Source organism: Microcaecilia unicolor, chromosome 10 (assembly GCF_901765095.1).
Source record: "Microcaecilia unicolor chromosome 10, aMicUni1.1, whole genome shotgun sequence".
In the NCBI taxonomy this organism is placed as follows: domain Eukaryota; kingdom Metazoa; phylum Chordata; class Amphibia; order Gymnophiona; family Siphonopidae; genus Microcaecilia; species Microcaecilia unicolor.
In genome coordinates this window covers 147,235,860-147,262,635 of record NC_044040.1, presented here as the reverse complement: position 1 = coordinate 147,262,635, position 26,776 = coordinate 147,235,860, and the positions used below count along the sequence as shown (strand labels likewise).

General features: G+C 44.2%; 1 protein-coding gene across 1 annotated transcript in view; it reads left to right on the top strand.

Moving 5' to 3' along the window:
* Positions 1-26,776, top strand: part of WDR33 (WD repeat domain 33) — a 441,658-nt gene that overhangs the window by 403,677 nt on the left and 11,205 nt on the right. Inside the window, 3 exon segments of the mRNA XM_030215962.1 lie at positions 3,974-4,085; positions 14,626-15,052; positions 16,726-16,824. Of these exon segments, the coding sequence (XP_030071822.1) occupies positions 3,974-4,085; positions 14,626-15,052; positions 16,726-16,824 (638 nt within the window).

Genomic DNA, 26,776 nt, shown 5'->3' with positions numbered 1-26,776 from the left:
TTAATATGCCCCCCAACATGCCCTCTTGAGATTTGAATGCACTGCAGACGAAAAACATCTGAAAAATGGGTTTCAAAAATACCAGTTTGGACGTTTTGGTGAGACGAATGTCCAAATATTGCTTTATGCCACTTTTTAGACGTTTTTCTCTTTCAAAAATGTGCCCCATGGTGTGATACTAATTAAAGAGATACCGTGTTTTTCAGACTATAAGACACACCGGACCATAAGACGCACCTAGGTTTTAGAGGAGGAAAATAGGAAAAAAAATTTTGAAGCAAAAAGTGTGGCGGAGATCTGCTGGAGGACCACAGATTGTGCAACACTCTTGTATGGGGACAGCAGTTTTGCACAACCTATGTGGCTGTGCAGTGGAATTTGTCCTCCCTTGCCATCCATGTCCGACGATTCTCCTCTCTCCCCTGCCCTCCCCTCCCCTCCATGTCTAGCAATTCTCCTCCCCTCCCTATGTCCAGCGATTCGTTCAAACCCCCGCCCACCTGCCTTGTCCGCCCTCAGCTACCTGACTTTCCGTTCGTGCAACCGTGCTCCCTGCCTTGAAATCTTTAATTTACATACCAGAAGTCACAGCGAACCAGCAGTAAGTAAAAGCAGCAGGCAGGCTCGCCTCCTCATCGCTGCCCTTCCCAGTCAGCGCATCCTGCCCTCGTGGAAAGGAAGTTACATCAGAGGAAGGCGGGACGCGCTGAGAGGGAAGGGAAGCAACGAGAAGGCGAGCCTGCCTGCTGCTTTTACTGCTGGTTCGCCGCGACTTCGGGTAAATTAAAGATTTCAAAACAGGGAGCACGGGTGCATGAATGGAAGGGAGTGGGCAGGTGAGCCGGACCTCACAAAAAAAGCACTGGGTGGAGTTGAGGCGGGGCCCCTTTGAGCGCGAGGCCTTATGCAGTCGCAACGCTCGCCTTGGCCTAAGACTGGCCCTGGCTGCCCCCCCCCCCCCCACAGCGAGCAGGTACGCTACATTTGGATTATAAGATGCACCCACATTTTCCTCCCAAAGTTTGGGATAAAAAGGGCGTCTTATAGTCTGAAAAATACGGTATTTATTGACAAGGTTCAAAGTTGGCAAAGCGGATTGGGTTTTTCAGAGGATCAAAGAGAAGAGATTTTGCAAGCACCAGCATTAATGAATTCTGATGGGACTGATGTGATTGATAACAGTTGGTCAGATACTTTAATAGTCATAGATTTTTATCCCATTTGGAACTACACAGTGCTTCAGTGGTGGAATATTGTAAACAAGAGATAATTCCTTGGGGATTACAAATTCATTGAGCGCCAGCTATGTTTTTGGATGATGCAGACCCATACATATATTCAGACACACACAGAAGGGACTCTTACACACACACGCGCAGAACCTCAGAGATGCACTTTTCCCACCTCCACCCCCCTTTTTTTAAAAAAAACTTATCTGTTTATATACTTTGCGTGAATGCGTGTTCTTTCCTGTTGTAACTGGAGTTCCTTTCCATTTTATCTATAATTTAACATTTGTAAACTGCTTTGACCTTTCATTAGTAAAGGCAGTATATCAAATTATACAATAAACATAAACATACTTGGACACCCTCGCACACATATTTTGCTACACCCACTGCCTCTGGTAAGTGGACCCAGGCCCTCTAGGGACCGTCCAAATCAGAATATATATTACATTTGGGGGGATCATGTGAGAATCAGAAGATTTATTATGGGTGGGGGGGAGGGAGAATATGAAAGGATGACCCTGCAGGATATGAGAGTGGGTGAGGGGCAGGAACTGTATCCTGGGGTGTGAGTGAGAAGGGATGATGTGTTCAGGGGATGAAGTGCATGAGTCTAGGTGGAATGGGGGTTGCAGGCATGGTGAATACATCTGATAATTACTTTAAAAAACAGACTTTCATATTTGTATGTTTCTGAAACTTTAAGAAACACAATGAATGTAGTACTTATTGTGTGATTTGAGTAATTTGCTTTGTTCACAATCATGGATTTTCAACCGCTAAAATAGGGAAGCACTGCTAAGAGTTTGTTTAGCAATATGTATTTTTAAGCTAGTTGCAGTATATCTTTTCAATATATTTTGATACAATATAATACAAATTAGCATAAGTAGAACTTTTTTTTCTCATTGTGGATAATGGTTAGGTAATATAAAGTGGCATTTTAGAAAGGATGTGCCACTTTATATTACCTAACATTATTTTGAGGCTCTGCCAGACATAAAGCCTCTTGTAAAATAGGAGTTGCACTTCCCAGCCCCTCCATATCCAGAAGGAACAGTAATTGTAGTAAGCTGAACGTGGGGGAAAAATGTACTTTTCAACCCTCACAGAGATGTGAGAGCAGCTTTCCAAACTTGCTGCTCCCTCAGCAAAGCCAGCCCCCCATCATGATAGCAATAATCCCAAACCCCCTCCTTGACTACATACCCAAAATTAAAGACCCCCTCCCAGCTTTACCAGCCCCCACCTCTCGACATTCTCAGCCCCCCCCCCCCCCCCCAGCGATTGGGCATTATTTATGCCCTACTAGACACCAGGGACTCCAGTAAGCCTGGGGACTGTGTCTGGGGGGGGGGGGGTAGTAGGGGCTTGCGGCCTTAGGACAATTTTTGCAGGCCTCAAGCCCAGGAGGGGGGAAGTATGGGGAAGGCTGCCATGTGTTGGGCTTGTGCCCACACGTGGGTGCCTCTGAGGAAGGTGGGGCTAATGATGGTGGGAAGAAGGGGAGCTAGAGATGGGAAGGGAGAATTAGGTAATGTTGGGATTTAGCACTGCCCTTGATATATGGGAGTAGGTCTAAATTTCTACATCTGAATGCCCCTGTTTTGAAATGGCATTTAAATGACTAGACCTCTCCAGATGTTTAAAGGCTGCTATTTAGGTGTGTGGATGTTTCTAAAATAACCATAAAACATCGCAGGACATTATTCCATATACTCCTTTCCAGGCACTTTGTTCCACTTCTGTGAACTGTCTGTCCATCCCTCCAGTTTACCGTTCTAGACTTGAGACCACCCACCACTCTGCATTCTTTCAAGCTCCCTTTCTTTGGAATTCACTCCCCTTTCTTATTTATGCTGAACGTTCCTATTTGAAACGTAGCGCTGCTTTAAAAACGTATTTATTTTCCCTGGTGTTCTCTAAGGGATCATAAGGCAGTTGGGGCTGTTCTTGGCTCAGAGATGTTTTATGTTTTTCTTTAATCTCTTTTTCCTCCTGTTCTTTGTTACTTATTGAATTGAATTTGTAGTTCCCCTTTCCTTTTCTTTTAAACTAATTTTTTAATTATATAAACCTCTTTGTTTTCCTTGTGGAAATGCGGTAGATCAAGTATTTTTGAACATTTAAGGGACTATAAGGAACAAGGTCTCCCTCCAGTGATTGGAAATGGGAAATGAACTGTCATTATTATTTTTTGTACTCGATGGTAATTTAAGGTTTCCACCATTTTAATATGGTTGAATGGAAATTTCATATTATTCTTGATGTTTCTTGTTTTACTTTGTGATATTTAAATTAATGATTTAATGATTTAACATAAACATTATGCAGCATGTCCTTTACTGTTCCTCTTGTTTTAGTAGTTGTCATTCTATATTTATGGATTGAATGTTGAAGAGAAATAATTGCTTTGGGACATATTTGGCCTGCTATAGTCCTTTCTAAATTCAGGATATTTGAATCTGTATTTATGTGTGACATTTATATCCACTACAAATCTTCGGAATAGGTAGAATACAATACCTGCCTTGGTTGCCCCCAAACGATACATATATAAGGTAGAATTGTTGCTATTTTTTTGACATTTATATCCCACATTATCCCAAACAAGTTTGAGTTCAATGTGGCTTACAATACACAGTATAGGATACATAACAAAGAATAATGAATAAAAGTCTACTCTTGAACTTTAATACAGGAGCTGAATAAATCTGAATAACTGAAGCACTTATTGTTTGCAGGGAGGACCAAACCAGGTTCCCCCACCTCTGATCCCAGGACTAGGACAGCAGGGCTCACAAGGACGTATCCCTCCGCTCAGCCAAAATCCGCAGGGACCTGGTCCAAATAAAGGTAATTAATGTGACTTTTGCAGTGGGTTACCAGTGAAGTAAAGATCAGGCATTAAACACATTTTTATTGCATAACCATGTACTCTGTTACCCTTACCAGCATTTACGACACAGCTGTTTGGGGAGTATAATTAAGATCAGCAGTTTCAAACTGGATATTGCAGTTTAACATTTCTTGTCCCATTGCTGCCTACACTAGTTGTTCCTGTTAAGTATTCTGCTGGTCTAGGGTAAGGAAGGACCACAGCACTTCTTCTGGGTTGTGAAGAGATTTAAAAAAAAACGCCATTGTGACACTGAGAAGTGTCTTCCAAAGCGTGGAAGAAGAGCTTTCTATGTGTGGGCTCTCCATGGCCAGTACCTATTTCAGCATATGAACAGTTCATGTGCCTATTTCAGCACATGAACTGTGCATCATAACTACAGAGGGTCCATCAGGGATTCAGGTTTAGCAAACTACAGATCTGAAAATAAGGCTCCAGAGGCCTGATATTTTCCAGGGGGCTGCCTTCAGCTATAGTTTTGAATTGCAAGATCATGCCTTTTGCTCATCAGGACATTCAAGATTGGAAAAATGTTATAGAAAGCTAATTTATTTGCCAAAATAAGGACAATAGTGTTACAAAAAAAAGTTAACTTTTGCATCTGGGTCCAAGTCTCCTTGGTTGGCCTTCCTGGACTTTTGCCCCCTGATTCTATAAATGGTGCCCAAAAATAAGTACGCAATTGGGCATGCGATTATAGAATGGGATCATTTGCACACATAAACTAATTGGCTCAATTGGCACTTAATTGGTGAAAATGATCAATAATTGACATTAACCACTAATTGGTGCTAATTAGGAGTTACGTGCGTAACTGATCTACAGCGCGTCTAATTTCTGTAATGTGTATCCCCTATGGAGTGTGGCGGGGGCATGAGCGGGTCAGCGGTGTGTCCAACATAGAGGCATGGCTTTATAGAATATGCACCTAAATGCCAGTAGGTAGACGCGAGCATTTACCCAAGCCTGGTGAATGTGAACTCAACTGCTGTTATAGAATTCGCATTTAGCACCCTGTATCTCAGCACCTATATGTAGGCATTGTTTACTGAATCTGTACCCCTTGATTCCTAGGAATAGAGAAGAGGTTTACATTCTAACATGCCTAGACAAGCCTAGAAATCTTGAGGTACTTCAGACCTTGGACTTGCATTCTTTTTTTTTTTTTTTTTTTGTTTCAATAATTTTTATTGTTAAACAACAGAATAAACATTACTTCCTTAATTCACAGTAGACATTTGACTATTTCTTCTTTGATACACAATTCTATACTTCTCTCACTTTACACCTTCTCTTTTGTCCATCAACTGTAAATCTATAATTGAACATTGACAAACTTTAATTTTTCATTTCCCCCCCCCCCACCCCTACCCCTACCCCTCCCCCCCCCCACCCCCCCATCAAGCGCCTATTACTAACTCACTTGGGTCATTGCTCTAATATGTGTCCAGAGTTCATCTTGCCTGTTATAAATTCCCAACCGTTTATCAGTTAATTTCTCCATCTCCTCAATTAGAGAAAGTTTTAGAGTCCAGTCTTCCTCTGTTGGTGCCGCTTGCTGTTTCCACAACCGAGCAATGACACTCTTTGCAGCTGTCAAGCACATCCTCTTCAAACGTCTTTGCCATTTCACTCCTCGTCTGTTCCCCAGGCCCAGCAGGCACCATTGAGGCTCACACAAAAAGTTTTTGCCTGTATGGGCAGTTATCTTTGCCGTTATAGATTGCCAATACATTTGTAATTTCCCACAGGACCACCAGATATGCAAGAAAGTTCCCACATCTGTTGTACATCTCCAACAATACTGGGAGGCCCCTGGAAACATCATATGTAGTCTATATGGGGTAAAATACCATCTCGAGAGTACCTTGAAGGCATTTTCTTTCAATAACACGCATGTTGATGCTTTATTGACCTCCGAGATAATGGCCTTCCATTCATGAACTGTCAATTCCTTTTCCAAATCTCTTTCCCATTTAATCATATATAGACATTTTTCAAAACTCCCTCCCCTTATAAATTTATATAACCGGGATATAACTCCCTTCATTGTTCCCAGTGAGCCCCACATGTTTTCTAAGACTTCATAGTCCTCTGGATCGTTTCTCAACCATCCTTGTGTGTAAATGTAATGTTGAACCTGTAAGTAGAAGAATCTGTCCCTGTCCATAACCCCATAGTCTTCCTTGAGTTCTGTGAACAATCTCATTTTCCCATCTTCCAATAAATCTCGAAACCTCAATATGCCCCTCTCAGCCCACCTCTTTGCTACCGGATTTCCCAACCCCACTCTAAAAGTAGGTTCCCCTTGAATATACGCGTATGTAGATGTTTTTCTAGTTTTCCAGAAGCGTGTCCTAAGGGAACCCCATAGTGCCAACAAGTGCCCAACAAACGGATTGGTAGTAAGCCTGCCAATAGTAGGATAAGCAGAAGATGCCCATATTACTGACTGCAGGCTGTGCTGCTGCACCATCTCCTGATCCATGTGTGCCACCACCGACCATTTCTCCTGACCCCACAGGGATATAAGTTTCATTTGTGCTGCCCAGTAATACCATTCGAGGTTAGGAACCCCTCTCCCACCCAACTCTGTCGAACGCCAGAGCAGCTTCCTGCTAAGCCTGGGGGCCTTGCCTCCCCAAACAAACTTCACTATAGCCTGTTGTAGGGTTCTCAGTTCCCTCCCAGGGATTGCTACCGGTAATGTTTGAAACAAGAACAAAAGTCTGGGCAATACGTTCATCCTAATCGATGCTATCCTGCCCCACCATGACAACCACTTTCCCGTCCAACCCTCCATGTCTTTGCGTATTTGCCGGAATAACGGTATATAATTTAGCTGATATATCTGAGAAATCTGAGCTGGTATTTGGACTCCTAAATATTTAATTTTATCCCTCCTTAATTTAAAAGGAAAGTTTCGAGAGAGCTCCTCCATCCTAGGTTGTGCTATGGATACCCCAATCATGTCAGATTTATCATAGTTTATCTGAAAACCCGAGAGCCTACCAAACTCCTTCAGTTCTGCCATCAATATAGGAAGATGCAGCCCCGGGTTATTTACAAAAAATAAGACATCATCAGCAAATAATGCCAATTTGTGTTCAGAGCCACCTATCATTATTCCTGGAATGTCAACCGATTCACGCACCCTCTGAGCTAAGGGCTCGATCGAGAGTGCGAACAGTAACGGTGACAGCGGACACCCCTGTCTGGTACCCCGTTCAATCTGGAAAACAGATGTATACCCCCCATTTACTTTGATTCTTGCCACTGGTTTCTCATATAGTCGTTGTATCCATCCTATCAAACCCTGGCCAAACCCTAGATGTTCTAGAACTTCCCATAAATAAGGCCAGTCCACCCTGTCAAACGCTTTATCTGCGTCCGTACTCAAAAGGGCCACTGGAATCCCCCTCTGTTGGGCTACCCACATCACATGTAAGGTGCGTCTAATATTATCCGCTACCTGCCGCCCCATGACAAACCCTGATTGATCAGTATGAATCAATGAAGGCAGGACCTTTCCTAACCGATCAGCAACTACTTTAGATAAAATCTTAATATCTAGATTTATTAGTGATATGGGGCGATAGGAGGCACATACCGCCGGGTCTCTACCTGGTTTCAAAAGCACGGAGATCCCCGCTTCATGCATACTCCCCGGCAATGATTGGCCAGCCAGGCATGCATTCCCAACCCTCAACAACATGGGCCCCACCTCCCCTACAAAAGTCTTATAAAACCGAGCAGAATACCCATCCAGGCCGGGCGCCTTCCCTCCCTGGAGACCCTTAATCACCCTTTGGATCTCTTCAAGGCGAAATGGGGCCTCTAACTGATTGCGTTCCAAACTTGATAACCTTGGGAGATGCAGCTTTCCTAAACCCCTCCTGATTTCTTCCCCCCCTGCCCCCCTCTCACTGCTGTATAACTTCTGATAAAATTTCTCAAACTGATCCCTGATTTCTCCATCTCTATAGTACATCTTATCGCCCGCCCCTTTTATTTTTGTTATTGTGTGGCTCCTTTGTCTCTGCCTCAAAAGATGAGCCAACATCCGTCCAGATTTGTTTCCAAATTCATAAAACTTCTGTTGGAGTCTTGTATGTAAAAACTCCACGTGTTCCACCTGCAGTTTCTCTAATTCTGCTCTACACTGTCTTAATTCTTTCAGGACTATCCCAGAGCCTCCCTCTTGGTGACAACATTCTAATTTCACTAATCGTGCCCGGAGGTCCAACTCCCTCTTCTCTCGTAGCCTCTTTTTCCGGGCTCCCCATTTGATGAAGTGACCCCTCACCACTGCCTTTAGGGCATCCCACAATGTGCCATCCAAAACCTCGCCAGTGTCATTCACCAACATATAATTCTGAATGACCCGGCGAATGTCATCCCGCACCCCACTATCCCCAAGAATCAATTCGTTTAATCTCCAAAAGAGTTGGCGCCTTTCCTCAGTCAGACCTTTGAGCTCAAGCTCCACGGGGGCATGGTCAGAGGTGGAAATGGACCCAACATGTGAATCAACCACCTGATCCCACAACTGGCGGCTACACCATACCATATCGATTCTTGTGTAAGTATTCTGAGCATGAGAAAAGAAGGTATAGGACCGCTGGCCTGGGTGTCTCAGCCTCCATACATCTACTAAGTCTAAATCAGAGACAAGTGATTTTAACTGTGTACAGTGTGCTGGGGACTTATCCATCAGCCCCTTTGAATGATCCATTAATGTCATGCTAGTATTAAAGTCCCCACCCAGGACCATCCCCCCTTTCTGGAACTGGGAGAGCTCCTTATGAATCCGAGTAAAAAATTCTCCTTGTCCTGAGTTGGGGGCGTATATATTTACTATGGTCACCTCCTTGCCATACAGCTGACCCCTAATCGCCAGGCACCTTCCCAAAGTATCCCTATATGTTTCTTCTATGACCAGTGGGATGTGTCTACGGATGTATATCACTAATCCTCCCACCTTGCCCCCTCTAGCATCACAGTGTGAGATACAGTCGCTGTACCCCCTATGTTTAAGTAGGTGTAAATCCCTCTTCTGAATGTGTGTTTCCTGCAATAATATAATATCCCACTTAAGTTTCTGCAATTCTCTATGTATCAAATTTCTCTTCTGTGGAGAGTTCATACCATTAACATTCCATGACCCAATGTGAAGACCCTTGATCCCCTTCCCTCCCCCCCCTCTCCCCCCCTGCTGGGCTGAGCCATTACCCGCCAGCCGCTAGTAATGAGGAAATCACTCCCCGCCGGAGCTCATCGCCCTCTTCCCCCCAACAACATTTCCCGGTCCCCTCCCCCCATATTTCACAGATTTTACTGAGTTCCCAGAACCCTTTCCAACAATAAATAGACATCCTGTAACAACTCCAGAACAATCCCCCCAACTGCATAACATCTTTTTCTTAACAAAACCCCATGAAACCTTTGAGGTAACTGAAATCCTGAGTATCTCTCGTGTCCATTCAAGGTACTTTCTCCTCTGTTGATAGCTGTGAAGTATTCTCTCTTCGTGGGCGCACTTTATGCCAGGATGACTCTTTTTTTATCTTTGCTGTTACACTTGATCTCCCCTCCGCAGCTGCCGGAGGCAGATTTGTATATCCCAGCTCTGTAAGTACCTTCCAAGCCTCTCCCAGCGTAACCACTCGTCTGGTGATACCTTCCGCTGTAAACTGGAGGCCAAAAGGGAAGATCCATCTATATCTGAAATTAGACTGCTGGAGATATGTGGTTAAGTCTTTGAATTCTCTACGCCTCTGAAGAGTGCCCAGCGCTAAGTCTTGAAACACCAGAATTTTTTTATTGTCCCAGAGTAACTCCCCCTGGGATCTGGCTTTCTTCCAGATCTTGTCTTTGATAGTATAGTCTTTAAAGCATACAACAATGTCCCTGGGTTGCTGGTCTCTCCTGGGCCCCAGACTTCGATGTACCCGATCAAATCTTATTTCAGACTCCTCCATATTAGTCTGCCCCTCAGAATTTATATCCAATATTCTGGCACAAATTTCCCGAATCACCTGTGCACAGTCTTTATTCTGGTCCGTTTCCGGGACCCCTTTGAATCTCAAATTATTCCTTCTGGAGCGATTTTCCAGATCTTCCACCTCTAATTGCAATTTTGCTTTTTCAGCTTGCACGATCGTGAGAGCAGTACGCAGGCCCTCCATTTCTCCCTCCACGTGCTCCAGCCCTTCTTCCACCTGCTCCACCCGTCCTCCAATCTCTCTCACCTCTTTTTGGATATCTGTGACCGCCTCACGGATAGTTTTCCGAACCGCCGACATTTCAGCCTTTAAGGCTTTAAACCACCTCGCTACCTCTTGTTTAGTCAGCTCGGTATCACTTTCTAGTTGATCTGTTGGGTCCTCCGTTTCGGAGCCAGAATCCGCGGCGGCCATTTTGTTGTGAGCTTTCTGCTGGGAGCGGCTCGTGTTCGCCGCCTCGTTTTTCTGTGCCGCGGCGAACTTGAATTTTTCCAGCCGCTTTCGTGTCGCCATTACTTCTCTATATCTTTCACCTCAAAACCACCAATCTCGGGGGTTAGGGAACCAGGAAATAGCGCTTATTTCTTCACTGCCCCGACGGAGCTCTGGATTCAGGCTTCCATCTCCGACGGTGACGTCACTTCCTCCCTGGACTTGCATTCTTATTTAAGGTTTAGGCACGGCTGTTCCATGGGACTGGAACAAGTGTTAATATGACTGATAGAAACATGATATAGGACCCATTTTGTCTGCTTAATTTGCTTCTTTTTGCAGTAATATATCCAGAAGACCTGTGCTTCTTTGCTACTAAATATTCCCTGGGCTTATCCCATGATCTCTTGAATAAATTTACTGTTTTGTATCTATCACCTCCACTGGGCAGCTTTACATGTATTCACCACCCTTTCTGTGAAGAAATATTTCCTATTATTATTTTTCATTCTTCCTGCTTTGAATCTGTTATCATGGCCTTTTGTTCAAGAACTTCTTCTCTGCTGAGGAATGGTTGATTTTTATCTCTGTCATATACCCTGTCCCTCTCAGGTGTGTATGATGAAGTTCCTGAGACTCATTTCAGAGGGCTTTTGGTGCGGCTCTACATCATTTTGTAAGCCCACTTATGAGCTGCCTCTGTTCTTTTTATATCCCTTTGGGCAGTGGTTCCCAAACCTGGGCCTGGAGGCACCCCAGCCAGTCAGGGATTCAGGATACCCAGAATGAATATTCATGAGAGAGATTTACATGTACTGCCTCCACTGCATGCAGATCTCTCTCATGAATATTTACTGCAGATAACCTGAAAACCTGACTGGTTGGGATGCCACCAGGACCAGATTTGGGAACTAATGCCTTTGGGGATACAGGCTGTAGAATTTACTCCAGATGGAATTTTGTGCAACAATAAATATCTATGTACAGTATTTTATAATTCTGCATACTGTGTTTATCAAACTAATATAGTGTAGACATACTTTTTGAGTAATAATTTTAAGCTTCAGATAGAAAATAGTTCTTATTCAAAGATTCAGAATTATTATGGCTGTGCCTCTTCACTTTCTCCTTTCAAACATAAACAAAAAAAATGTACTGCAGTCTTTAAAAAATGTTATGTGGTATACAGATCCTGCTTTGTTTCATCTGGACCCTTGGCTTGTGTGTTAATAGTTTGCTTGCCTTAATTCCCTTTTTCAAATAATTCCTTTATTGTTTTCAAACATATGAAAATGTATTTGATCTGTTTGAATCAAATGGTTTTATTTATTTGTATTTATTAACTGCTTTTATGAAAAGATTTGCTTAGGGCAGCAGGTATAAAACTTACAATTTTGTTAACAGCATAACAATAGTAAAAGGACCAAATATAAAAATAAATACAATCAGTGATGTAAACTTGGAAACAGCAAATTGAAACCTGATAATAGGACTACCATGAAACAGTATCAGAAACATAAACATTTAACAGCCCAGCAGAACAATCATATAACAGAAATATGATAAATGTCAGTACAGTACAAACAATACCATAAGAGATCATTTCATTTCTCTTTAGGGTCACCAGTTTGTATTGCTATTTAGAAATCCACTGCCACCCACAGCTGATTATTCCTTTCTCGTTTCTTCCCAGAAGCTCAGAATATTAGTTGTACGCTCATTCCTACCTTAAAACAGTCCAAAGCAATATCTATATGTATCTTACTTGTATCATTCATATCAAAATATGCACTTATCTGTGTTCTGATGTTTTTGCAAATCTTCTCATCACTCAGAAAGCTGTTTTGTGTATTCTGCTTGCCTGTGCAAGACCTGTTTGATTTGTTATTATATAGACCAAGTGTGGACAAACTTTGGGATCCTTTTACTAAGCTGTTGGAAAAATGGCCCTGCAGTAGGGGCGGCGACGGTGGCCCCGTTCCCATGTGCCAGGGCCCTTTTTACTGCAGCCGGTAAAATGCCTCCTCCCCTCCCCAAAAAAATGGCCACATGATAAGATAACTCTTACTGCTTTGCCATGCGGTGGGGAGCACTTACCACCACCTATTGAGGTGGCGGTAAGGGCTCCTACGGTAACCCGGTGGTAACCAGGCAGCGTGTGGCAATGCCTGATTACCGCTGGGTTAGCATCTCGCTAGGGGAAAAACAAATTTCCTGGAATGCCAGAAATAGCACGTTCTCCAGGTGGAACTACTGCCAGCGGCCGCATTGGGCTGGTGGTAGTTCTCTCTTACTCAGTACCCTCACTTATTGCCCTATCTTTTATCCTCACCTCTTTATTCCCCTACCCTTAATTGTTCTGTCTGTCTCATGTCTTATCTAGATTGTAAGCTTTTTGAGCAGGGACTGTCTTTTTTGTGTATGGTGTACAGCGCTGCGTATGCCTTGTAGCGCTATAGAAATGATAAGTAGTAGTAGTAGTAGTAGTTTTGGCGTGCAGTAAGCCCATGTTGGGCTTACTGCCGCTTTTGTAAAAGACCCCCTTAATTACCAAATGCCTGATTATTGGTCCTGCCTGGATGGTTGCCAGTAGAGGTAAAGGCAGGAAAGAGGGGTCCCCCTACTGTTACAGCAGACAATCATTTGTCTCTAGCCTTTGTTTTTGCCCCTTTCAAAGGAAGTAGTGTCAGCACTGTGAGCAGAAAACCAAGATGGCCACTGCAGGCTATAGTTTGTTCACCTCTGACATAGGCTAACATATATGGCATAAAGAATACTGTTGAGACTGGGCAAATAGGGCTGCTGTAAGGCGAGGAAGATGAAGAAGAGGTGAAACAGGAACTGCCATGATGTAACTTCCATTTTGATGCTGCTAGTTTACATTACATTGCCCAAGTAGTAGGGTCCTTGTTCCTTTTTGCTATAGGAGTTAATAGAACTGGATTTGTTGGCCAGAAAACTTCCCCTTCTCTATTACCAGAAACAGAGCAGGTATCAAATACATTTCCATTTTACTGCCTAACATACTGCAGAAGTACATGACTGCCTTCGGACATAGTTCCTGGGGATTAAAGACATGTTGGTAGTGAAGCATGTGGTAAGGCGGTTAGTTTAGCAGAGTTTAAAAAAGGTTTGGATGGCTTCCTAAAGGAAAAGTCCATAGACTGTTATTAAATGGACTGGGGAAAGTCCACTAGTTCTGGGATAAGCAGTATAAAATGTTTTGTACATTTTTGGGATCTTGCCAGGTATTTGTGACCTGGATTGGCCACTGTTGGAAACAGGTTGCTGGGCTCGATGGACCTTTGGTCTTTCCCAGTATGGCAATACTTATGTACTTATGTATTATCTTAGAGCCATGCTGAATCAGACCAAGTTCCATTGAGCCCAGCATCCTGTATCCAACAGTGGCCAGTCCAGATCATAAGTACCCAGCTTATCACAAAAAGTTCATTTTTGCTGAAATGTTAATATTAGTCTCAAAAACACAATGCATTCTTAGATTTATATTTTAGTTTCAGTGTCTCCATATAAAGAAAAAAAAACAATTTTTTAATTTGTAAACTAAGTTTATATGATTGAGAAGTCATAAAGAAGATTAAGGGCCCTGTTTACTAAGGCGCGTTAGCATTTTTAACATGCCTACAATTAGCGCATGCGCTAACCATGTAGGCTTCTATAGGGATATTGTAGGCACATACATGGTTAATGCATGTTAAAAATGCTAAAGCACCTATAACACGGCTTAGTAAACAGGGCCCTAGGTTTTCATTTTAATCCATAATACCAGAAGATCATCTCAGGAATTCACTGGCTATGCTCAGAGACCAAGCAATTTGGAGTAAACAGTTAAGAACAATTTGTGGGGGTTGTTGCCCCAAAATTAAAATGTTTTTCCTTCAGTTCTTCCTTTATTTTTATTCAAAAACATTTTATTAATCCTTGAAACTTTGGTACCTAATTAAGTTCAGATAACTGAAACCTTAAATTAATCTTAATTGGGTAGACTGCTGTTTTAATAAAGTTAATTTATTTTCCTGATGCATACATGGTTTTACAGGGGACTCTCGTGGGCCGTCGAACCATCAACTGGGACCTCCACATGAGCGAAGGCATGATCAGAGTCCTAGGGGTCCAGATCACAATGCAGAGAGAAGGCCATTCCGGAACAACCAAGAATGGGGTGACTCACGGGAAAACAGAGGGCCCTCTGACAGACGAGGGCGGCCTGCAGAGTTCAATGAAAATTATGAGCGACCACCTGATGACTTCAACCGCATGCGAGACTTTGAGGGGCGTGGAGGCCATCCCCCACAAGAAGGAAAATGGAGACGAGGTGGCCCTGGGCCTCCTTTTCCCTCAGATCACAGAGAATTCAGTGAAGGAGAGAACCGAAATGCAAATCGCTGGGAAGGACGACGGCACTCTGAAGAGAGATTTCCACGAGACTCTGAGGATACAAGGTTCCGGGGACGACAAGAGGAAAGGTACAGACTGATTTTTCTTTCATTAGAAGGTAGACAGTGTCCCATATATTGCACCGTTAGAGTGAAGCAGAATGGATGGGAAGACAGAGAAAAAAAAAAAGGAAGATTAAATTTGGATAGAGTATGGTAAAAGAAGAGCATGAGAGTCCAACAGATTTTGGCAGTCTTTTCAGGCTATGGTACCTTTTATCAACCAACATAAAAAGTATCCAGAGATGATAATGTACATGAGTTTTTCAGACGGCTGGGTCTGTCTGGTAGACTATGCAGGTGACCTAGGAAGCTTACTAGTAATGGTGGGTTTTTAGATCAGGTTGTAGTTTTGTAATCAAACTAGCAGCTAGATCTGTCTGGAAGGCTGCAAGTTATGTAAAAACTAGAGATGCTAATAGAAATACAGACACACATATCCGATGCAGAAAACTTGCACAAGATGATAGCACAACATCTGTGCACAAGGTTTCTGGACACAGAAGCTAGCCCTGTGCAAAACCTTGCATTAGTCACCAGTGCACAGCATATTAAAGTCAATAGTAATGAGGCTATGAGCTATTCCACCCCAATGCAGAATAATGCACAGAAGATGTTAAGGCTGAGCACAATGCAGAAACTTGAATGCCATATCTAAGGGGCATAGAAGGGTTAGCTCATTTTTCTGCAGTAGCATCTATGAAGATTTGCCTGCTCTTCTTTTTCCTGCCAGCATATGGGACCTGTCAACTTTTTTGTGGTCTCCATGAAGAGCATGGTGGGGGGTGGGGAACAATGGGGGAGGTGATGGTTCTGCTCATAGGTCTGAGCAGAGAAAAATTGCATCAGCACATATCTGCACATGTGCTGGAATGATATTCTGTACTTACTGGCACTGCAGAAATCTTGTGCATAGAAAAGCATTCTTGTATACACGCAGATGTGTGCTGATACAGTTTTCTGCTTAGACATACACACAACGCTAGCTGCCCTTAGCACAAAAACTTGCGAGCATGCTTCCTTTGTGAAATCCCTGATTAGTACACAAGTTTTGTGCAGGCCCTGTTTACATATAATTTGTTTACTGCCTCAATAAGCAAAAATTGGGCATTAATGTTTGCACATGTCTTTAATGCAAATTTTCTGCATTGACCACTCTGTTTGACAGGCTGTGTGGGGGTCGTGTTGCTGATTATTTGGAATGTTGCTGAAGTTTGTGCTTAGACATGGAAGAGGTGCTGGAAGGAACTAAGTGAAGATCTTGAATATTTATTACCCAGAAAAGTGTAGTAGAAATAAGGAAGACAAAAAACTGTGTACTGGATAGGGACAAATCTAGCAGACAGCTACACATTATTACTTTGAACTGGGCTTGAATCCTTAGAATATCTGAACAGACTGGATGAGCTAGAGTCATCTGAAATGCCACTATATCCCTGTCCTTTTTTTCTGAAGTCAGACAGTGTTTTTTTGTCCAATAAAATGTATTGCAGCCTAGTAAGAGTCCTGGTATCTCCAAGATTGATAGAGCAACCCTTTCTGCACTACTTCGCCATAGTAGCACAACCCATCATATCACGTCTCCTAATGATCTAAGGAATTTAAATGGAATAGATTGACATGGAATCAAATTATTCAGTGCTCAATGCCTAAATTGTTTTTCATTATGCACATTAAATTTCCCTTTGTTCTGAATGTCATAGGTTTGAAGGAGGCTTTGAACCATCAGGGGATCGATCTCGGGAGTCTCGCCGCAGTTCATCTGGACGTCAGGGTCAGGAGTTTGAACAAACTGAAGAATCGTGAGTCTTATTTCCTTCTTCTTGTCTGTTTCTAATTTCTAGCAAACCACATCCTGTCTTTGTCCATGTCAATCCTACAAGCCTTGGAACAAAACTGGAACTTTTTTTCAAGGAGGATCTTTAGTAAATCTTAAAGAAATAACATCAACTTTATAGGGCTGAGTAAATATTATTTTGATATGATTCTGAAAAGGGCCAGAGAGACCCTGAAAGTACATGGAGCTTTGAAGCAAGAGAACTAGGGCTACTGTTCAGAAAAGCAGCTTGCAAATAGGGACAGAAAAGTTAGCATATTTTTCAGAAGAAATGATGAGTAGTGTTGCTGTGCTGTACCCTCATTATACATTTCATTTTTGACATAGAAAGAAGTGGTATCTAAAAAATACAGAACACCTTACGCATCTTTAGTAGAATGGATAATGAGTTGTCTTTTTTTTTTTTAAGTATCTTTATTAGTTTTAAGCACAAACAACCATTTAAACAGCACATCTGGAAACAAAACCCTACCCAACGATCCTCATATCTCCAAACAAAACAAAAGGGATCATGTCAGGAGATACAGGCACACCAAGCTTGCACCCACAGAAAGTATATAGGCACTGCAATCAGCCACTCTGACCTTTGGGAGAGAGCGTTTTCTTTTTTGTTTATTTATGATTTAATCTTCAGATAGGTTCCGTATGTAAGGTGCACTGCTAGCTGCTGTGCAACAAAGGGTCTCCCAACAGTGAACTATTTTGCTCTCATGTGGACTTCTGCTGGCTATGAGCAAATGTTACTCCTTCGGAGATGATTTCACCTCAAAGAGTTCTCTTTACGTCATGTATGCACTAAGGGGTTGCAAACTACAACTGGGATCACCACCTGCAGGGCCACTGACACCCGGGGCCGGTCATTTTTTTAACACCCCCCCTCCAAAATCTAGTACTAGGCATGCCGAGAATACAAAACACTCAGGACCTATAGAGCAATTTTAGCATACCATAAGCAGTAATTTCTACAAGTCACACAAGGAAAAGGAAAGCATCTTAAACACTACAGTGAGCACTAGAACATCAATTCACCTACTGTAAAACGAAACCAGGCAGAATAACACAGATCGTCCATCTTGCACAGTCAATGCCAACCGAAAGCCATGTCTTTTTCACAAACACAGATACACCCTAATCCACTATAGAATAAGCAATAACCTTTCTATTTAGACAAAAATTAAACTGAACCCCCAAGATGCCAGACTCTGCATACAATGCAACACCACAGAAACAGAAAATGTCCCCTAGTACTGTGCAAAACATAAAGACAGCAGATGTAAATTTGAAAAAACTAACAAGTACCAATCACCACTTTACAAATTAACAAATAGAAATAAAACAAATATAGAAAATAAAATAATACCATTTTATTGGACTAATACATTTAGCTTTCAGAGGCCAAAACATCCTTCCTCAGGTCAATACAGTATAGTGCTGTTACAATATCCTATCCGGACCTGAGGAAGGGGGTTTTGTTCTCCGAAAGTTAGCCAAAATGTATTAAAATTAGTCCAATAAAAAGATTACCTTGTTTACATGTTCTATTATAAACATTAACACAGCTACAATACTACTTTATCCTAAAGCAAAAAAAAAATAAAAATATATATTTATTTACAGTTTGTCGTCTCTGGTTTCTGCTTTCCTCATCTTCTTTTCACTGTCTTCCTTCCATCCAGCATCTGTCTTTGTTCTCTCTCTGCCATCCAGTGTCTGCCCTCTCTGCTGTCGCCTCCATCCAATGTCTGCCCTCTCTCCCTGCTCCTTTTATCTACATCTGCCCTCTATCTCTGCCCCTTCCATCCACCATCTGCCCCTGTCTGCCCTCTCTCTCTCCCCCTTCCATTCACTGTCTGCCCTTTCTATTCCTTCCATCCACTGTCTGCCCTTTCTCTCTGCCCCTTCAATCCATCATTTGCCCTCCCTCTCCCATCCATCCAGGGTCTGCCCTCCCTCTCCTCCCCCTTCCATCCAGGATCTGTCCCCTCTCTCTTCCCCTTTTTTCAGCCCCCAGTTCCAGCCCCACTATCCCACCAGTCCCCAGTTTCAGCCCCAGTCCTTTTCTCCCACCAGTCCCGAGCTTTAGCCCCCAGCCACTTCTCCCTGTCCCCTTTTTAGCCCCCAGTTTCAACCCCAGCCCTTTTCTGTCACCAGTCCTGAGCTTCAGCCCCAGCCACTTCTCCCTGTCTCCTTTTCAGCCCCCAGTCCCCACAATTTCAGCCCCTGCCACCTTTCAGCCCCCAGTCCCAGTACTAGCCCCCTTATCCCACCTACCCTCCTTCAGCCCCCAGTTTCAGCCCCCTTCATCTACATGCCTTGCCCCCCTTTTCAGCCCGACCCATTCTCCCACCTCACCCAGGCATGCCCCATTTTCCGTCATGACCCCTTCTCAGACCCCAGTTCCAGCCCCCTTCTCCCATTTGAGAGCCCCCTCCTCCCATCTGAGAACCCCCACCCCACCCCAGTCCCCTTCTCCCATCTGAGAACCCCCTCCCCACCCCAGTCCCCTTCTCCCATCTGGAAACCCCTCCCCACTCCAGTCCCCTTCTCCCATCTGAAAACCCCCTCCCCATCTAAGAACCCCCACAACACCCCTCTCCTATCTGAGAACCCCCTCCCCACCCCAGTCCCCTTCTCCCATATAAAAACCCCCTCCCCTCCCCATGTGAGAACACCCCTCTCCCATCTGAGAACCCCCTCCCCACCCCAGTCCCCTTTTCCCATATAAAAACCCCTTCCCCTCATGTGAGAACCCCCACAACACCCCTCTCCCATCTGAGAACCCCCTCCCCACCCCAGTCCCCTTCTCCCATATAAAAACCCCCTCCCCTCCCCATGTGAGAACACCCCTCTCCCATCTGAGAACCCCCTCCCCACTCCAGTCCCCTTCTCCCATCTGAAAACCCCCTCCCCATCTAAGAACCCCCACAACACCCCTCTCCTATCTGAGAACCCCCTCCCCACCCCAGTCCCCTTCTCCCATATAAAAACCCCCTCCCCTCCCCATGTGAGAACACCCCTTTCCCATCTGAGAACCCCCTCCCCACCCCAGTCCCCTTTTCCCATATAAAAACCCCTTCCCCTCATGTGAGAACCTCCAGAACACCCCTCTCCCATCTGAGAGCCCCCTCCCCACTCCAGTCCCCTTCTCCCATATGAAAACCCCCTCCCCTCCCCACCCAATCTGAGAACCCCCTCCCCACTCAGTCCCCTTCTCCCATATGAAAACCCCCTCCTCTCCCAGCATGTGAGAACCCCCACAATACCCCTCTCCCATCTGAGGACCCCACCCCGACCCGACTCTCCTACTCCCACCCTACTTTTTAAAAAAAATTTTTGAAGCGTCGTTGCAGGCAGCGCCTCGCGTCTGCCCCGCTTGTAAAAGAAGTAAATCTCTTCGCTTCGTCATCGTCGGGCCTCACTATGTCCCGCCCTCGCGGAAATTACCTCAGAGGAGGGCGGGACATAGTGAGGCCCGACGACGACGACGAAGCAAAGAGATTCACTTCTTTTACAAGCAGGGCAGACGCGAGGCGCTGCCTGCAACGACGCTTCAAAAAAAAAATTTTTTAAGGTAAAGTGGGAGCAGCGGGAACGAAGCGGATCACCCCCCCACCCACTGAAACCCGGGGCGGACCGCCCCCCCCTTGGTACGCCACTGCCACTGAGGAGCCCTACTGTTGAAACAGTCTAGGGAAGAGGGTTTTCTCTGTGCAGTTGCCAGAAAACAAAGCAACAAGCAGAAATTCACCAGTTGCCCAGAAGGAAAAAATACAGGACAAGACTGTGGAAGCATAGCCGCCGAGAGGGGGGGGGCAGGGGGGACAAAATTTCCCGGGCCCGGGCCTCCAAAGGGGGCCCAGCGCCGCAGTCCCACCTGCCCTCCGTCGTCGACCGTCTGCCGCCTGCATTGAAATCGCAGTCTCACCTCCGTGAAAGCAGCGCTGCAGGCAGCAGAACGCCTCCCTTCGGCCCTCCTTCCCTCCCTGTGTCCCGCCCTCATCTGATGTAACTTCCATGAGGGCGGGACACAAGGAGGGAAGGAGGGCCGAAGGGAGGCATTCTGCTGCCTGCAGCGCTGCTTTCACGGAGGTGAGACTGCGATTTCAATGCAGGGGGCCCGGACCGGTGACGGACGGAGGTGGGGGGTGGAGGGGGGAGCAGTGACTGCGGCGATCTCGGGGGGGGGAGCGGTGGCGACCTCGGGGGGGACGGGGACGAGGGCGGCAGGGGCGGGGCCCCAGGGGCGGCCTTGCCCCGGGCCCAGCCCAGTCTCTCGGCAGCCCTGTGTGGAAGGCCAGATGGAAAACCATCTTGTTTGTTACAGTACACATCTATGTCCATTGTCTCTTCTTTTAATTTCCCTTCCCCACCTCATGTCCTTCCCTAGTTTAATTTTAATTAAATTCTACTCCTTTCTTATTAGTTTTCATATGTTAGGCTAACCATACATTTTATGCTGCTTATCGTAGAAATAAAAACTGAGCCAGCACTGTCGAGTGTAAGATATCACAAAATATTCAAACAAATGTGAATGCAGGTTTTTTGTATATAAAGTGGAGTGAAGTCTCATATATATAACACGAATAAAGTGATTTTATCACTCAATAACTGAATGTATAATTCGTGTGTATGATCTAATCATTGACTTGACCTCCACCAACCTTTGCTATTAACCAACTTATAACTTATATTGATAAATCTCTCACAATCTAATCGTAGTCAACAAAATATATGCAGCACTTAACTTAGGCAAGTTGGTGCACTCAAAAACCCCGACAGGTCCCCGTTTCGTGCTAACTTTGTCAAGGGGGAGTCACCAATTCTATTGTACACAAAAGAGAGATAAAAAACTAACAGTTACTTCTAGAAAATCTCTAAAAAATATATATATCAATTATATTGTTACTTGCATTCATTTAAAATTGCTGATGGCTTACCCGGTAACTGCCTCAAGTGCATGTATAGCATTGCTTTGTCTAACTAAAGATGGCGTCAGCGTCTTTTTATTAATAAAAAACCGCGCCAGCTGATTTAAAGACGTCATAAAGAGAAACTTCAAAATCAAAGTCAACAACAAGGACTTTTATCTCAAAAAATTGCCAATGACAAATCCACAGGTATGTTAAACACTTTGGAAAAGGAACATACGTGATTTATTGAAAAAGTGTTGTTAAAAACACGTATATTAGAAAAAACAACTGTGATATGAACACTTTTGTTAAAAAATTTGTTGAAAAACATTTGTTGAAAAAAATTTTTTGTTGAAAGGAATGTATTAGAAAAAACAACTCCACTGAATATATGTGTTTAAACCCTTCGGCTCTATTGTGTCCAATGCAAAGATCCAGAATGTTTCACGTTGTAAAATCTTTCTATTCAGATCACCGCCTCTCTTTGACAGAATTACTTGTTCAATTACCATACATTTCAGGTCTTCTATAGTGTGTTTTTCAGACAGCCAATGTTGGACCATGGGTGCTCCAAGGTTTTGAGCCAAAATCCGCGAACGGTGTTCAATAAGTCTCTCATGTAAAGACCTAATCGATTTTCCAATGTAATATTTATCACAGGGGCATTTGATGTAATAGATAATGCCCACAGAACGACATGTGGTTCTGTGCTTTAATGTATATGTTTTACCATTGCAAACAAACTCTGAACCTTCAATAGTCATAGGACATGTTTTGCAACGAGGTTTCATACACTTGAGGTGACCTGGACTGATAATATTATCAATTGAAACAGCTGGTAAAACAGCAGGGCTTAGGATTTCTTTGAGATTTTTAGAACGTGAAAACGCAGTCCTGATATTGAAATTTGAAAACACAGGATGTGATTTGATGATGTCCCAGTGATGTTTGATGATGGCTGCAGTAGCCTCCCCGCCGGGAGTATATCTTGTAACGAAAGTCATAATCTGTTCATCATATTGTGTGCGTTGTAAAGGTTGAAGCAACCAGTCTCTGCTGTTGTATTTGGCCCTGGTATATGCACGCTTTATTATTTTGCGTGGATAGTTTCTCTGCAATAATTTGGCACCAAAGATCTCCGAATGTGCTTTATAATCTGCATCTGTGGTGCAAATCCGTTTAAATCGAAGAAATTGCGAAAAAGGAAGGCTTTGCCTTAATGCCTTAGGATGGCAACTTCCATATTCCAAAAAAGTATTTCGGTCAGTACTCTTGACAAATACATTCGTAGTGAATTGTTTGTCAGATAGGTAGATCTCCACATCCAAAAAGTGGATCTTTGATTCTGACCAGGTTAAAGTAAATTGAATCCTAGAATGGCATTGATTCAATGTCTGTAGTTCCTCAACACTACCATACCAGACTACGAATATGTCGTCAATATAACGTCTCCATATGCCCAACTGATCTTTGAAGGGAGATCTTATCAACTATTTCTCTTCAAACTGTGCCATGTATAGGTTGGCTAAAGAAGGGGCAAATGTTGCTCCCATAGCCACTCCAGATTTTTGTTTATATAAATCATCTTGAAAGCAAAAAAAGTTGTTACATAATGCTATTTCAAACGTCACTGGGACATCATCAAATCACATCCTGTGTTTTCAAATTTCAATATCAGGACTGCGTTTTCACGTTCTAAAAATCTCAAAGAAATCCTAAGCCCTGCTGTTTTACCAGCTGTTTCAATTGATAATATTATCAGTAACTGTTAGTTTTTTATCTCTCTTTTGTGTACAACAGAATTGGTGACTCCCCCTTGACAAAGTTAGCACGAAACGGGGACCTGTCGGGGTTTTTGAGTGCACCAACTTGCCTAAGTTAAGTGCTGCATATATTTTGTTGACTACGATTAGGTTGTGAGAGATTTATCAATATAAGTTATAAGTTGGTTAATAGCAAAGGTTGGTGGAGGTCAAGTCAATGATTAGATCATACACACGAATTATACATTCAGTTATTGAGTGATAAAATCACTTTATTCATGTTATATATATGAGACTTCACTCCACTTTATATACAAAAAACCTGCATTCACATTTGTTTGAATATTTTGTGATATCATAGAAATAAGCAGTGGACTTCCCCAAATCCATCTTAATATTGGTTTATGGACTTTTCTTTTAGGAAGATAAACCTTTTTTAAACCCCGCTAAGCTAACTGCTTTTACCACATTCTCTGGCAGTGAATTCAAGAGTTTAATTACACATTGAGTGAAGAAATATTTTCTCTGATTTGTTTAAAATTTACTACTTAGTAGCTTCTTTGCGTGCCCCCTAGTCCTATTATTTTTGGAAAGAGTAAACAAATGATTCACATCTACCCGTTCCACTCCACTCATTATTTTATATACCTCTGTCATATCTCCCCTCAGCTGTCTTTTCTCCAAACTGAAGAGCCTTAGCAGCTTCAGCCTTTCCTCATGGGGAAGTTGTCCCATCCACTTTAGCAATTTCATTGCCCTTCTCTGCAACCTTTTACCCCTGTACTGCTAAAGTTTACTAGTCTATGCACATGATGGTTCCTGGATTTTAGTTTACATTCTAGAAGTGTAATGTGAACTTCCTTTGCATAGGAGATGGATATGTCAGTCTACAAAGCAGCAACATTAAGATTATTTACATTCTGGAAGCACTGCAGGATATTCAGAAGTGTAAATGTGGATATTATCTATGAACAAAACAGTAATACAGACCATGGTGTTTTCCCACGTAATACATTATTGTTTTGGTAGATTCTTGTGGTCCTCTGGTTCTATTAGTTTTCCAGACCAGTCTGGACCAACCCACCCTTTATTGGTGATTGATGATAATTTAGCTGTTTGTGTTTCTCAACATTGTTGGTAATTACACTTTTTCACTAGTTTCTTTTAGATAAGATATGCATTAAAATATTATATTTAGGAAGCATGAAAGAGGTTGACAACAATGTGTCCCCTGGCTGAGATCTCTCATCTTATTAGATTTCCTGTTGGATTTGAGTCTGAGATGAGAGAAGACTGCCTTATGGTTCAAATTGATATGGAAACCTAATAGAATAGGAATTGATAAGGTTATGTGAAACTTTCCATTTAGCATCCTAAATTAAGTGACTGAATAGGATGCTAAGACTTACAGAGATAGTATTCAGGTGTCACATGGGACAGTATGGGCAGGGCTGGTGCAAGGGTACTGGGTGCCCACCCTGACCTGCTGACTGCAATTTAATTGTTACTCTTTCTTGAGACCAGCAGTGCGAACAGATTCAAAAACACATGGTTGCAGCTCCAGTAGTTCCTGATGCTAATCAGTACACGAGATCAGCCCAAGAACTGTTGACTTTACAACCATGCATTTTGAATGTGCTTACATGCTGGTTTTAAAGCTCCCATCCAATGGACTCCATTGACTGTTTCAGTGCTCCCACCCCCATTTCTGTGACCTAGGTGATTCCCTAGGTTTGTCTAGTGGTAGGGCTGGCCCTGATTATGGAGGTAATTTTATAAAGCTTTTTCTCCGAGGACAAGCAGGCTGCTTGCTCTTACTGATGGGTGACGTCCACGGCAGCCCCTCCAATCGGAAACTTCACTAGCAAAGGCCTTTGCTAGTCCTCGCGCGCCCATGCGCGGCCGTCTTCTCGCCCGAACCGGCTCGTGTTCGTCAGTCTTCTTTTGTCCGCGCTCGGGACGGTCGTGTTTTGCCGCCGTTTCGCGCCCCTCAAGTTGACCCTCGCGCGTCTTCGCGATTTCGCTAAAAAAAAAAAAGACCTCGGTCTTTGTCCCTTCCCGTGTGTCCAGTTTGTTTCCCTGACGTAAGTTTCCTTTCGCTTTCGGGGTAGGCCTTTTTTGTGGCCTCGGTACAGGTTTTTTCTCTCTCCCTTATTTTTGGTGCCCTTTGTCACCATCGCGAATTTTGATTTCGCCGGCGTGATATTTCCGCCCATGTCATCGAAGACTCCCAGCGGCTGCAAGAAGTGCACCCAGTGCGCCCAGGTAATCTCGCTCACTGATAGGCACGCGTCGTGTCTTCAGTGTCTGGGGGCTGGGCACCGCCCGCAGGCCTGCAGTCTTTGTGCTCTTTTACAGAAGAGGACTCAGGTAGCGAAATTGGCCCAGTGGAACGTGTTGTTCTCGGGCTGTTCGTCAACAACAGCACTGGAGGCATCGAGTGCATCGACGTCGACAGCATCAAGACCTTCGACCTCGGCATCGACTGCATCGAGGTATCGACCCTCTGCATCGTCGGTACCAAGACATCGGAAGGCTGGGTCAGCGTCGGTGGTACCGGGACCTCCGCTGTTGCTGATGTCGTCGGACGGTGGTGCTTCGACTGGAGTGCAGGTGAGGGCTGTCCATTCCCCTGCTGGTGGCGGTGAGCCTTCGGGTGGGTCTCCTCCTACCCTGAGGGCTCCTGCGGTACAGCCCCCACGAGACCGACCTTCTTCGGCCTCGGCCCCGAGGAAGAGACGGCTGGATTCTACGTCCTCCTCGTCGGTACCGGGAAGCTCCGGTGACATGCTTTGTTTGAAAAAATCAAAGAAGCATCGACACCGGTCACCTTCCCGCATCGGTACCGAGATTCTGGGTCGCCGAGGAAGTCGGCACCCAGTAGGCATCGGCACCGGGAGGACCGCTCACCCTCTGTTCAGGAGGTGTCGATGCGCTCCACCTTGGACAGCCCGAACAGCCTCCACGCCCGCAACAGACTCTGACCTCGGCGCCTGCATCGGCTTCCATGTCTTTCTCCACAGCCGCTCTGCACGAGAGTCTCCGGGCCGTTCTCCCGGAGATCCTGGGAGAGCTGTTGCGCCCTTCCCCTCCGGTACCGGGGGTGCTTGCGCCACCGGTACCGTCGAGTGAGGCGCCGGCTGGCCCCTTGCCCGGGGTGAGGTCTCTGACGACTGCGGCCGCCTCCCAGGAAGGCTCCCCGACGACGTCGGCAGAGGGAGCTTCGCCGGTGCTGGCGAGGGAG